Source organism: Cornus florida, unplaced genomic scaffold, assembly GCF_030987335.1.
Source record: "Cornus florida cultivar Cherokee Brave unplaced genomic scaffold, ASM3098733v1 CherokeeBrave_3.0.0_Hap2_scaffold_286, whole genome shotgun sequence".
In the NCBI taxonomy this organism is placed as follows: Eukaryota; Viridiplantae; Streptophyta; class Magnoliopsida; order Cornales; family Cornaceae; genus Cornus; species Cornus florida.
In genome coordinates, this window is record NW_026775789.1 from 11,380 (window position 1) to 25,980 (window position 14,601).

The 14,601-nt window shown below is 36.8% G+C and overlaps 1 protein-coding gene across 1 annotated transcript; it reads right to left on the bottom strand.

Moving 5' to 3' along the window:
• Positions 1 to 1,126: 1,126 nt before the first annotated feature.
• LOC132290973 (enhancer of mRNA-decapping protein 4-like) lies at positions 1,127 to 14,543 on the bottom strand (the record flags this gene model as incomplete). The annotated part of the gene is made up of 10 exons (XM_059790172.1): positions 1,127 to 1,619; positions 5,471 to 5,596; positions 5,697 to 5,861; positions 6,134 to 6,304; positions 7,443 to 7,562; positions 7,639 to 7,998; positions 8,762 to 10,360; positions 10,636 to 10,764; positions 14,011 to 14,229; positions 14,382 to 14,543. Coding segments are annotated over 10 exons (3,360 nt in total), but the record flags the coding sequence as incomplete, so codon positions are not given.
• Between the last annotated feature and the right edge of the window lie 58 nt (positions 14,544 to 14,601).

Sequence of the window (14,601 nt, forward strand, 5' to 3'; positions counted from 1 at the left end):
TAAATAAATAAATAAAAATTGACCTGTGAAACCCGATCGACCCGCCCAAAATATTGATGTTTAAAAATAAAATTTTCTTTAAAATTTTAATGTTTACAAACTTGGAAAAAGAAAATGTAATTTGTATATTTGAACAAAAAAAAAAATTCTCGTGAAACCCAACTGACCCGCTTAAAATTTTGATGTTTAAAAAATAAATTTTTCTTAAAATATTTTATGTTTACAAACATGAAAAAGGAAAAAGTAATTTGTATATTTGTAAAAATAAAATAAATTGACTCGTGAAACCCGATCGACCTGTCCAAAATATTGATTTTTAAAAATAAAAATTTATTAAAAATTTTGATATTTACAAACATAGAAAAAGAAAATGTAATTTGCATATTTGAAAAAAAAAAAAAAAAAAAATTAATCGTGAAACCCGACCGACCCACCCAAAATTTTGATGTTTAAAAATTAAAATTTTCTTAAAAAATTTAATGGTTAGAAACATGGAAAAAGAAAATGTAATTTGTATATTTGTTAGAAAAAAAAAAAAAAAAAGAAGACCCATGAAACCTGCACGACCTGCCCAAAATATGATCCGAGACTGGACTGGATTTGGCCAGCCCAACTTGCAGCCCTTCGTGAGAAAAAGAATAAGTTGGGTGTAATATAAAATAAATGTGTGTTTTATGTCTATTATGTAACGGATGAAATATGAATTGAATATGAGTAATCATATCCAACCCATCTTGACCCTCAAATTAAGTAGTTAAAAATTACCCAACTCACTTTTGACCCCATAACTATTAAAAAACGGACGAATATAGACAGGTTGATAATTTCTGACGCATTCTACCATCCCTACCTAATAGAAATAAATGGGGTTAAGTGTCAAAAAGAATGGAAGTATTGAATTTAACCCTTACATGCTTTTTCTAATTCAATAACAGGAACATATGTTTGTTTAGTTTTCTGGTTTTTTTTATTTTTTTTTATTTGCTTACTCCTACACTTTTTACCTTTGTGTCCTTACTTGCACAGTAACTGCTTCAAAAATGAAAATGCTTTTCTATACTAGGCAGGCAAACATTTTACCACCAAGGTCACTTGCGGGGAGGAGCAGATCTAACAATTTTATCCATTCGACAGAGAAGAGACATCAAATAAATGTTCCAGTGTGAAGGGAAATTGTTCGTCAGAAAACATAGGAGTGGACTTGTATAAAACACAAGGTGGTCACTTGCAGATTCTGACAACCAAATTAAGGTACAAAACCGCCACTATTTTGTACAAACCTTCCTACTAGTTGTACACAAATGGGAAGATCATTTACAGCTCATCATCATGGAATTGATCAAGTGCATGACAAGACGAATACTTGAAAGCTCAGCACCACTGGTGGTGGGGAGGCTACGATGATGGTTTAGTATCTGATATACTTGCTCAAATATGGGACGAACATGAACGGCAATCATTGGGTCTGCCGGGTTTATAGCAACTGCAACGTCCGTCATCCACCCCAGTTTTCGAGGCGTATCCTTTCTTATATCACAGGCCAATTGCTGCAGAAGAGAGAGCAGAACTCCTTGACTCAAGGGGAGAGGAATCATCGACAAAATCCCCTGTAAATCAACCTGCCAGGAAAAAACAAAAAAAAAAACAAAGGGCAAGAGAACAGCTGATTTAACTTTTTTTTAGAAAAGTAAAATCTCCAGCAGGAATTGAGACGGTGTGGAACCAAAATATGAATCTTGATTATAGAACAGTATTAAACATCGATTTTGGATAAAAGCTTCAAAGAGATCGAAAGAGAATGGTTTTTGGATATTAATGGAAGTCTACACTTTCAAAACCTAGACCAGAAGTCTTACCAATAAACATGTTATTCAACGCTTGAAAATGTAAGACCAATATACAAGAACAGGTCAGGTACCAAGAAGTTACCCACGGTCTAGTTGAAGATTTGATTGGCTTTGCTAAAACTGGAAATGGGAAATGGGTTGTGTTTTTCGTCAATCATTGAGTCCTATTCCGATATATGTGTTTTGGGGTTTGGTGATTCAAGATGTCCAAATTCTAATATTAAATACGGATCTTTAAAAAAATAATTTTCCTGAGGTTCTAATATGGTGACAGGAGGTGTTTTCATATGAACAAAGGGTTTGGGTATTTATCATCCATTTGTTGTTCAATTACTTCATAGAATCGGGGGAGGTTATATTTAATACCTCACAGCCCTTTTCCCCCATTTAAAAGGATACCTTAAAGCTTGAAATTTCAGATATACAGCATTATCAAGGAACCATACTTTTCTTTTTCTTGAAGTTGAATAGGAGCCATGACTGGAGCTTTGATAGGCCAAGGGACCGAGAGTGGCTCGGTTCATATTTCCATCAAAACTGGACCTAAGGGCCATATTTAAAAGACACGATTACCCTTCACACTTTACAATCAACTTCAGCCCCAAGGAAACCTTAATTATCTTATTTACTGGAAAGAATAACCTTAATTCTCTCCCTCTCCTCCACCTCACCACCACCACCACTTGACCCATAACCTCACCTTACAAACATATATATGTATATATATATAATATATGCATATTATAGTTTATGTTTATATACAATTATATATTACAGTTAATATACATAAAATTACATCATATAAAGATATATGAATGTATGTATGTTGCAAAGCAACAGATTAAAATGAGTTGCTTCCCCTCTTCTAATTATGACCACCAATGGCGCCTTCAACCACTGCCCACCATTTTCTCAACTCTCTGCTGCTATACTTAGTTCTTTCTCTCTCTCCTCATCCCGCTAGTCACCACCTCTGTTTTCCTCCTCTCAAATCACCAAAATCTTCGACAAAGTCAATATAAGAGAATATCCCTCTGGTTGGTTTTATAGCTAGAAAGACTGTGAGGAAGCTGCCATTTTCAGAATTCTCCTCATACCATATTCTTTTTTGAGAATTAATAGGTACAAAAAAATCATTAAATTCTAATAACCAGTCCCAGGAATTTTCTAACAAAGGAAGAGGTTAAGTGCAATACAATTAAATGCAGCAAGTGATGAGCATCAGAGCTCGGATTTGGATGGGATCTGAAACCATCTAAGGATGTGTGTGTGTGTGTGTGTGTGTGTGTTGTGAGAGAGAGAGAGAGAGAGTATGCTGCCAGTTTGGTTACTTGATTGAATTTTCTCGGCATATATATGGGAGATTGAGTTCAAAGTCCAACAATAATGGTGGTTGCAAAATGATTGGGACCTCTGTATATGCATATACACACACACACACACACACACACACACACACACACTCTTCGTATCTAATGGCATAGTTTCTTTGTAACTAATGGCATAGTTTTCCTATGATCATTTTCCTTTAAATTACTTTCATGATCTAAAGTTGGTTTTATGCCATATGGGTTGAGTATGAGGGGGGAGAGAGTTGTAGAAGGAGAGGGGCTGGTGTGGTGGGCGGCAATGGTGGACAGAGAAAGAGAGATTGGGGGTTGTGGGGTGGGGGGAGAGAGCGATGGAATTGGTGGTGGAGAGAAGACAGAGAAGAGTGGACACCATGGCGGTTATACAGTGGTAGTGGTGGTGGGGAAGGACGGCCTCCGCGATGTGTATATATATGATAAAGTTAAATTGGTCATTCCATATGTTTGATAGGTTACAGTGGTAGTGGTGGTGGGGAAGGACGGCCTCCGTGATGTGTATATATATGATAAAGTTAAATTGATCATTCCATATGTTTGACGGGTAATGCACTAACTTTGCTCCTAAAGAAAAGGCAATTTCGGTATTAAATCAGTAGTTCTCTAACCGCCCTAACGGACCATTAACTGACTGAACCTACATGTATTCTTTGCCAAACCTCATGGGAGGTTAACCATAATATTTACCAATATTTAATCTAAGGGTCCAGATTGCAAACCTCAATGGAGGTCAGGTATATTGGTACTACAAGGCTGTCACCTGACAAACTTGAGCCCCTCACTCTCTAAAAGAATTAATCACCCATCATTTAGGCTTCGTTTGGATTGGTGGAAATGGAGGGAGAAGAAAAGTAAAGAAATGGAGGGATATTATTTTCATGTTTGGTTTACCATTAAAGAAAGAAAATAAAGGAAAAGGAGGGATTTAAAGGGATTACTTAACCCCTCAAATTGCATTTTCACTATCATTCCAAAAGTGGGAGGATTTGGAGAGAAAGGATAGCCACTTTAATGAAACTTCCAAAATACTGGAAGTAACCTTAAAATTGTAAAGAAGAAAATTGCAATGACATTTGAATCCTAGGGTAATAATATCCATCTTCACTTCTCCCATTCGTCTTATACAAGAACAACCACTATTATTCAGCGCCACAATGCACTCCTTCGCCTGCAATTTCTCTCTCTCATAGTTCAATGTCGGCCCTGTCATCGGTGATCCACAGCCATCATTGCACGACATATCTTCTCACCTCTCTGCAGTTTCTCACCCAAGATTGAGGCTTCCCCCATTTTGTAAATTTGATACAAATTGCAGTTATGTGGTATGGCACTTCACTTATGTCCATGTGATGATGGCTCCACGAACACACTACCCCTCAAACGCACTACCGCTTCTTCACCAGTAACACAATCCACCTGTATGGCAACTACTGCAACAATGTGATGATGGCTATCAATCTATAGGAAACTCGGCAAAAGATAGCAAATGAACAGAGAAATCCCGCTCTCTTATACCTTCTTTCAAACCTCTTCAATCCTACTTATTTTAAAAAAAATATTGGGCACAAGCATATCTAGCCAGTTTTTAGGTTTTGCAAATGACCTCACCGGAATGGCCAATCATATTTTTCGCAGGGAGATGAAGAATATGGGTTTTTTATTTTGGATAAATATACATAAACTGGAGGCAATTAAATTAAATGTCACGGAGCTTCAGCAGAATGCTACCTAGAATGCAAAAGGTACAGAAATTTAGGCGTAGAACATGTTCTATTTGTAATCTAAATGCTAAAGAGTATGATAGTAAATTTTATAAGATAGTTTCCTTTCTTCTCTCTTCTTTATGTTTTCCAAACAAAAATAGGGGTTATTGTTATCCTTTCCTTTCTGTTCTTTTCTATCATAATTTATCCAAACATGAGCAAAGGATTAAGCTATCATTTATTTTCCTTTTTTTTTTTTCTATCATAACTAATGTTAGAACCACTTTTCTTTTCCATCCCACCTATCCAACGAAGCCTATATCTTTCAGAACTACATACCACCTATTCACTATTCTGCCAGAACTTGGGAGCATCAAGATGATACAAATTCCATATGTGAAATGAATTAAAAATAGAGAATAAAAGGAAAAATCTAAAAGACTAGACTGCCCTTAGTTACGCCTGGTCATGGTGGCACTTGCACATCTCAATCCTCAACAAAATTGTGCAAACAAAAAAATAATAATAATTAATGCTGTATATGTATGTGTACCTGAGAGCATAACCAAGATACAATTGCAACATCACTTCTCTGTAGGGCTGTGGTGAAAGCCTCCTCGTATTTACGTTCAGATATCAATCTAGATAGCTCTTTGGTTGGATCCAAAGGTGCCTCGATCTGTTCCACAGACGGAGCACGAAAAATTTGAATGACATTACAAGAGCAAATAACATTAATTGGAGTTTCCAGAATTTACTGCTTTCATGGCTGAACAAACCTTATCATGGAGACCACCCAAAGGTCCATTGCTCAATTGGGTAACCAACGGATTTACAGCTTTTGAGTTTGCACCTGCAACTGCAAGAGCTAGCAACTTTCTTTGACCATCAGCCAATTCCCCACTTAAAGTTTGAGCCACTGATGAAGCTGAATTAATGGCATCCTGCAGAATTAGGATAACATCAGAGGTTGAAAGTCATTCGTATAGCAAATAATTAGTGAAGAGTCAAGACAACAGCAAACAGATTGACAGAAAGATATCACCATCGTAAAAATAGTAATGTCATGTCCTAGAATAAAAAATAAAAAATAAATAAATAAAAAAATTAACTAATAAAATACTAGTATAAGAATAGGAACATAAAATACAATTAGCCACAAAACACATTTGACAGGCACGCGCATTTGGGTCATACAAGGCACTGGACTACATACCCTTAAAGCAAGTGTCAATGAAGAATGTGTGGATTCAAATTGTTGCTGAGCTGCAGTTGTGTGTTCTACCATTCCTTTCTGAAATGTAGCATCAACTTGCTCAAACATAGCTTTGCATGACATCTCAAATCCAGGGATTACAGAAGCTTCCAGATTAGACTTTAATGTCTCCTGCATGGATAATTTTGATAGTTCATTAAATTCTTTGTGACATTTAACTACATTAAAACAGAAATTTCCAGAGTACAAAAGAAGGAAAACAAACATGATAAACTTATCATTCACAAAGACAATATCAGCTGGGAGAAAGAAAAGCTGGACTGTGCATGTGCAAATTTGGTAACAGTTGGCTCTGCCGAAAATTAAGAAATTACAAACAAATAGGGGGAAAAAAAAAGGAAGAATATAGAAATCTATGTAGCATGGACACGGACACGATACGCGGACCCGTTAAATCATAAAAAGTAGGACATGGCTAATATAAATGTAAATTAGCATTTACAATTCTATTAAACAAAACAGTTGGAACATTTTACATAATTTAGAGGAGAGAATTACTTGAATACCTTATTATTATTACTCTCCCGGCTTGTCATTATAATTGTAGTTTTGTCATGCTAATAAGTTCCATTACATATTATGACATGTATACAGTATCAACTCTGAAAAAAAAGAAAAAGAAGAAAGAATGAAAGAAAAAGAGGTTGGATGGACACTTTGAACAGTATTTATATCGTTTTCAAGATTGTTATAGGGTTCTATTCCATAAGACTTGTATTTGAGAGTGTAGGATCTGTTAGTTAAGTGTCCGGAATGGGTTGGCCAAGTGTCTGAATTAATTGAAAAAAATTTTTTCTAAATTATGGACACATCCATGATTGTATTCTATAAAGACTTGTACTTGAGAGTGTAGGATGTGTTAGTTAAGTGTTTGGAATGTGTCCGTCGAGTGTCAGAATTAATAAAAATTATTATGGACGCGTCCATGAAGTATGGGACACGTGTCCATGGAGTGTCGTGTCTGGCACAATTTCCAACATGGACATGGCACTTTCGTAGAAGTGTATGTGCTTCTTAGATAAAATCAATATGCTCGAATTACCAAAAAAGTACTTATGATTTATAAAATATCAAGGAACCAAAATCCATCAACAAATTTTGGCATTAATGACACGAAAAGGGGAAAAAATATTAGATTAAACAAAAAATAACAAGATTAAGCTTAGTTCCTACTTAAACACTTGAGAGTTAACTACATGTTCCACATAGCTCGGTCACATATTAACTGATACCATAAACCTGTGCATACCTGAAGAGCCTGCTTGCCAGAAGTTTGAAATTGTGCTTGAATTTGTCTGGCAACAGTAGCTTCAAGTTTTGAATTAACCGATTTCTCCAGTTGGTTCACTGCCTTGTCACCAACTCCTCTCTGCACCACATTGTATCAAATTTAGTTCCCTATAAGATAAATGCCAAAAGAAAACTGAGATATTCAGAAGGTTAACCTGGAAGGCCTCGGCAATAGCTGTAGATACTGTTTTCTCAATTGCTGGAGTAATTGTGCGAGCTACAGTCTGTCCAACCATGGCAAATTCTTTCTTCACTGTTTTCTCCAGCACAGCTGGCAAGTCTTTGTTCATGCAGTTAGTGATCGAACTTGTTATTTGCTGAGTACGGTCTCGTACTAACTTCTCCTGTTTCACATTCTCTTCTAGGAAACGAGCCCACAAAGCATCAGTATTGGCCTTGACAGCTTTCTCCATGCTTCTCCCTAGGGCTGCTTCTAGCCTTCTGCCTTCTTTGGTAACCGGGATGGCAACCATCATTTGCATCTGCTTTTGCATTTCTTTCTGCATGGTTGTCAACTGCAAGAAATAGAAGGGCAAAGAGATGTTGAGAATACAGGATGCAGATTACTGTGCACATAGAATTCACGTTAACATATAATACATAAATGAAACAAACTTTTGTTACCAAGACGTGCTGGTGAATTACCTTTCAAGGAAAAAAAAAAGGTGCTGGTGAATTGCCGATGTAAATTAATAGCCTAGTTTGCAGCATACACTGTAACATTGAACATAAGAGGAATACAACTAGTACAGAAAGAATCGGTATGGAAAAAGGGGAGCTCTTCCATCATTTTCAATCCCAAGAATTATAAAAATAAAATCCCAATGGAGGGCCATATGTACATCGCTATAGTGTGACATAAGAAAATTATTAACATAAATCAACACGCAAAAATCAGCAAATTTTCAACAGAATATAATTACATGGAATGACCAAAAATACAAAACTAAACACAGAACACCATAAAAACAAATGAAAGGGAATTAAACATGGCCCCCTGAGATGATAAATTTGAATATTTTTAAAGGAACACAATGATGCTATTATTAAATTAAGAAAGCCACCAATAAGAATAATTGAAGAGGATCATAATTTAAAAGGAACCAAATATTACATGTCCGGAAATTATCTAAAATTTTCTTCAATTAGACTGCAGTATTTGTTCTTTAAATAATATAACTCACTTCCAGTTCCAGCATGCAAACATTTCCACAGAAAGTAACTACTGATAAAAATATATTAAGGAAATCATGCACATGCCAAACTTGAAGCAATGACCTGATTAAGCATTTCCTGCATAGCCAGAATTTGAGAAAAAGCAGCTTCCATAGAGGGAATCCTTGAACTGACGCCTGGTTCATTAGAAGAATCTGTTGAGTTGAAAACACTTGGGGATGCTGAAGATGGACTTGATCCTTGATTATTCTTCCCCTTTTGCTTTTTTGCTTTTGAGATTGGTGCCAGTGGTTGTTGATTTGTTGCAGGCATAGCTAAATCTGCATCCTTTCGAGTGATATCTTTTGTGGAGTCCTCGACTTCTCCCTCAGCACTTGAAGGCTGGGCCATAGCCTCTTGCCGAGATTCCTCCACAATATACATTTCTGCTGGTAATGCACAGCACTCTGTGGCCATCTCAATACCAAGATCTGAGGCCTGCGAGCAAAAAGATTTCTCCTTATTTTCCAACACGAGCTTGTGAGATTCTCCTCGAGAGCCATGTTCACTGTTCTGATTAAATCCTGTTTCACCCACAACCTTAACTTCCACTTCAACATTATTCACACTGCCATTGACAACCACGTCTTGAATATTTGGCTCTCCCTCGCTTTTGTTCTCATTAACATGAGCAGTTTCAGAGGAAGCAGCCATCAATATTTCAGACGGAGTTACCAGATGAGTTGGGTGCTTGAACTTGATAGGATGATTAAGAACAGTGGAAATATTATCATGTGCAACATTGTTTTCATTATTCCTTGAATCATCACCCAAGGAAGGAACATCAGACAAGTGTGTATGAATGGTATCCATTTGCCTGTCAACTGAATATTCAATAACTTGTTTATCTCCACCACGATCATTGAGTGCGGGACCTGGTTCAAAGCTGTTCACTGGACTTCTCAAACCAGAGAGTTTTCGGGGCAACCTTGGACTCAAAGGAAGACGTGGTGATGCAACAGAAGTAATATCATTATCACTAGTTACCACTGGCAAAGAAATAAGTTTAGATTCCATAATCAACTCTGGTGAAGTGCATCCCTCCATAGAAGTGGAGCTCACAGGATGCCTCAGCATAGTTGCACTCTCAGAACTACTTTCTGATATAGATGGTTTGGGTGCTGAACTAGCTGATTGCATCTCAGCAGATTTGCTATCAGATGGCTCCAAAGCTGCAAATCCTTCAGTACCAGATGTATCACGGAAGATACTTGAGTCTGACTTCTCTAGCACCACATTATCCAGTGGTGGTGGCAAACACTGGGATAAGTCCAGTGCATACTGCTGAATAGCCTGTGTCTGAACACAGTAAACCTGAACAATATGTTCACCATGGGGTAATAAATCACTTGTTCCAGTAAAACTCAAAATCGGCATGGTCACAGTAAACTCTGCTATGTAATTCATTCGAGTTGCTGCAGGGTTAGGACCATATTCTATATGTACAGCATATATAGCATTCTTCTTAGCATTTGCTAATAAGAGAAGGCCAGATTCAGACATGGCAACAACTTGATTAAAGAAGGCCTCTTCCACTCGAGGTTCAACTGAACTCTTCAATTCCAATGTCTGGGTACACTGCCACGATTCAGCATCACTAGGAAGCAGCCAGCCTTCTTCACCTACTGACGCCCATAACTTCACTTCCCGATTCAGAGGCCCCTGTGAACATCCTTTAAAAAATTAAATGGATTATACTATCCATGCAAAAAACATTGTTGAAAAGCATATTAAAACTCTTCTGACAAAATTTGTCAAAGTTAAATAAAAAATTTGTACACAAGTGAAAAATATAAAATCAAAATGAAATTTAGATAATAGCAGGCTCCTAAAAGACAGAAATATTAAACATTCAAGTTGAATTAGCATAGTTACAGCCTGAAGCATACTAGATGAAAATATTAAAAGAAAAAAGAAAATATTCTCAGAGCATGTACCGCTGTGATAAGTATAATGTGATCCGGACGGTGAGGGGCAGTAAAAAATGCAACAGAATTAACAGGTTTGCCATCGTGTGGCCTCAATACCATGAGTGGTAGCGGCTTGCGATCTTCCCAAATCTTTATCTGTTGATGAAGATATTTCACATGCACAGTCAGGGACATGGATCAAAAAGAAAATCATTACAAATAATAAATGCATGAAGGCATACACGCAGACGTGCATCAAGAATCTTTAAGTAGTGTGGAAAAGACTGTATTAGTGACCTTACAGGGTGAGTCCAAGATGGAAAAACTACATGTTCTATTACCCAGATAATGGTAATGAGCATGTTCCGAAACAATAAGCTCTTTCCAACAGTATATGTAATTCTTTGCATGCACTTACATATAGATATTGAAGAAGTACCATCAAATATTGACAAAAAAAAAGGAAAATTTTGAATAAACCCACTAAACAAGAAATAGTGAAGACTATAAATGATTGAGGCCACTGAACAAAACAATATTGTGCAAGGGCTAGCAATTTTTCTCCAGAGCTACTCCAGGCTAACTTTAGACTACAGATGAGAATATAAGGAGTTGAGATCTTGAAATGCAAGACTGAGATTGGAGGTTTGGCAATTAGGGCAACTATCATTCTGTGACAACAAAGGTTGGGTAGAGAATGCCTTCAGGTACAAATTTTGAGGACTAAATACCTTGCTGGAGGGGTTTTGATCGGCTGTAAACCAAATCACATGCATCAGATATTTGGCTTAAAAAAATTTAAAAGAGCAAGCCCTTCTAAATGAAGGTGTTACATGGCTATAAGGGAAGGAAAGACCACTCTGTCCTGTCCTTTTGAGGGATGAACCACTGCACCAGTTAGCTGCTACCCAATTCCAAGAGAAGATGGTAATCTAATATTTCAGTACCAGCAGAAGAAATATTTGCATAAATCATGGTAATGCATCCTTCGACTGAGGCTATGGCCTTAAATAGAGCAGAATGGAAACATAGGATTCATGTAGCCGACCCCAAGTAGTTGGGAAAAAGGCTTGGTTGTGGTTGTTGTTGTTGTTGTATTGAGATGCAGGGCAAATTTAAGCTAAAATAACCCAAGGGGCTTGAAGTGGCACATAGCCCTCCGGAATTTCATAACTTCTCGGAGATTATGCAATACAGCAACAGGTCATTTCTGCTTGTTTAATTGCAAGTTTAAATGCAAAACAGCAAGACTGTACATTCTCATCAAATGTTTCTTTGAGAAGGTCCATTGCTTGCCCAACTTCAAAACAAATCATTATTACTTTCATCCCTTAATATCAGAAGGTGATTACCAAAAAGATCAAAAACCCAGGCCATGTTTTACACATAGATTACTACTTTCAGATTTCCATTTCAATGTAGAACTGCTACTGAATGACCTCATACTTCAAATCCCCTGGATCACTTGAAAGTTAAGTCAATTCTAAGGTTTACCATGAGTAAAAGTAGTAGTCAGTACTTGGTACCATTGGTTGAGTTACAGGATTTTCATTTTTGTCACCAATGTAAGAGCAATTGCGGAGCATGGTAAGCATGGTATACACTGACCGTGATGTAGGAGATGAAATGAACATCTATGATAAGAGGAGAGCTTGTCACAGCATTGCAGCATAAAACATGGTTGATTGGAATTGAGGTTCATATGTTTTGGCATGCCCTAGGAAACTTGCTGAACTTGGTTTGAATATTTTAAATATGAAACCTGTTTGGATTACGGGTGCAGCTTGGCTGGGCAACCCGAACCCAACAAAGTCCAATCCGTTTTTTTCTTTTCCGTGTTTTTTCCTGGACGGGCTTGGGGAACTCTTTTTGTTGCTCAGGTGGGCTTGTGCTAAAACCTTTCAACCAGACCTCAATCTATGAACCCAACCAGAACCCAATCTAGATTATTATTAGTAATAGTATTATTATGTAAATATTGGAAACAAAAGCCTAATTCAAGAGAAAAACATGGTCATAAAACATGGTTGATTGAAAATGAGGTTCATAAGTTTTGGCATGCCCTAGGAAACTTGCTGAACTTGGTTTGAATATTTTAAATATGAAACCTGTTTGGATTAGGGTTGCAGCTTGGCTGGTCAACCCGAACCCAACAGAGTCCAGTCCCTTTATTTCTTATGTTTCTTTTTTCCTGAACAGACTTCGGGACTTTTTTGTTGCTCGGATTGGACTTGGCCTAAAATCAGACCTCAGTCTTGGTCAGGCTTAATCAAAGGCGTTGAGCAATATGAACCCAACCCGAACCCAATCAAGATTATTATTAGTAATAGTATTATTATGAAAAATATGCTTGTTGCCAATTGCAGCATAAAGCATGGCCAATTAGAGATTGGTTTAATAAGTCTTGGCATGCCCTTAGGAAGCTTGCTGAACTTGATTACAGACTAGTACACAAAAAAGTTTGAAAGGGAAAAAACAGAGCCTAAAAATGGCTTTCTTTCTCAAGTATTTCAAACAATTTTCTTTCCTTCAGATGGCAATGGTCATGCAAAATAGAACATCCCAGAGAATTCATTTCGGATTGCAATGCTTGGGATCTAATAAAAATATTTGGACAGACAGCAAAAACACAGCAGATAAGGACATTTTCTTTAAGCTATCCTGGGGTTCCGACAAAGAATGGATGGATCAGTTGTTCAAAGAAGAAGATGAAAATAAACACCTTTAAACTAAAGGCAGTTTTGCCATTTCTTCCATTAAAAAACTACAGCCTGCAGGTGGAGCATGAGCAATAATTGGAGTGCAGACATTAAAACCCCAAAGTAGTAAAAATTTATTTCCTCAATATAAATAAATGAATAAAATAAACAAGAGAAATAATTCAAAAGCATCATTTCAAAATTTTGATAAAAGAACAAAAACAATATAGTACACACTGACGAGTGCAAACGAGCCATTTAAGCCCTTACTCCTCGAATCCTAGTAACATGTTTAACTCACCTCCAAAAACTTCATTTAAAGGACAACACTGCTGTCATTGGAAACTTAAAGGACAATATTTAAATGCCGGAGTCATAACATTTACGATCCATCACAATCAGTAAATAAATATACTCACAGGAGCACACAGGTAAGACATAATTGAATTGATGCTCTTAATATGAAAGCTTTTTTAACTAATTTTTCTACATTTCCCCATTTTATACGAAGTGATATGGTATGACTAACCCTCTTTCATTCATTTATCTAAAATAACAAAATCTTTGTTTGTTACCTACATAATAAACCATTAGTATAGCCAACACGAATATGTTGAGATGATTGAGCAGACAGCAATATAAATAAGGCCACAAGGGTAACTAAAAGACCATAAATAGCAAAACTTTCAGGATGTAGACAAACCGTGCCATCCATTGAAGCAGAAACCAAACGGGTGGTCATCCATTGACACATCGACAAATCAGTCACTTCTCTATCATGTTCACCAACAGACTGGACCCCATCAATCAGCTGTTCAACATGACATCTGAGAGGTTCCTCCGCTGAAAAGACTTCTCCTTTTCCAACTTTCGTAGTATCTATTCTCAGAATACGTTTTCCAATCCCAACTACTAGAACTTCCTGTGAAAAATGTGTAAATTATTAAAGTAAAAAAATTGTATTCAGATGACTTAATTGCTAATAGAAACAACACAAAGTATTAAACGAAATAATTTCAAACCAAAATAAATGCTGCATTTATGATTAGAATTAAAAATTAGAAGAATATATACTTGTTTGTGACAATGCCAGCAAACTCGTGGATGAACAGATTCCCCTTCTCCTGCTATCTGAATGGCGATAACTATCTTTCCTGTTATCTGTGGCTTATCTTCCTCATCTGGCCCTTCAGTAATCTTCCATATATATAACCGCCCATCTACACTTGCACTGCACAAAAGTCAGAAGCATATTAGCATAACAAAAAGGCAAACACAAGGAGATTATGAATAA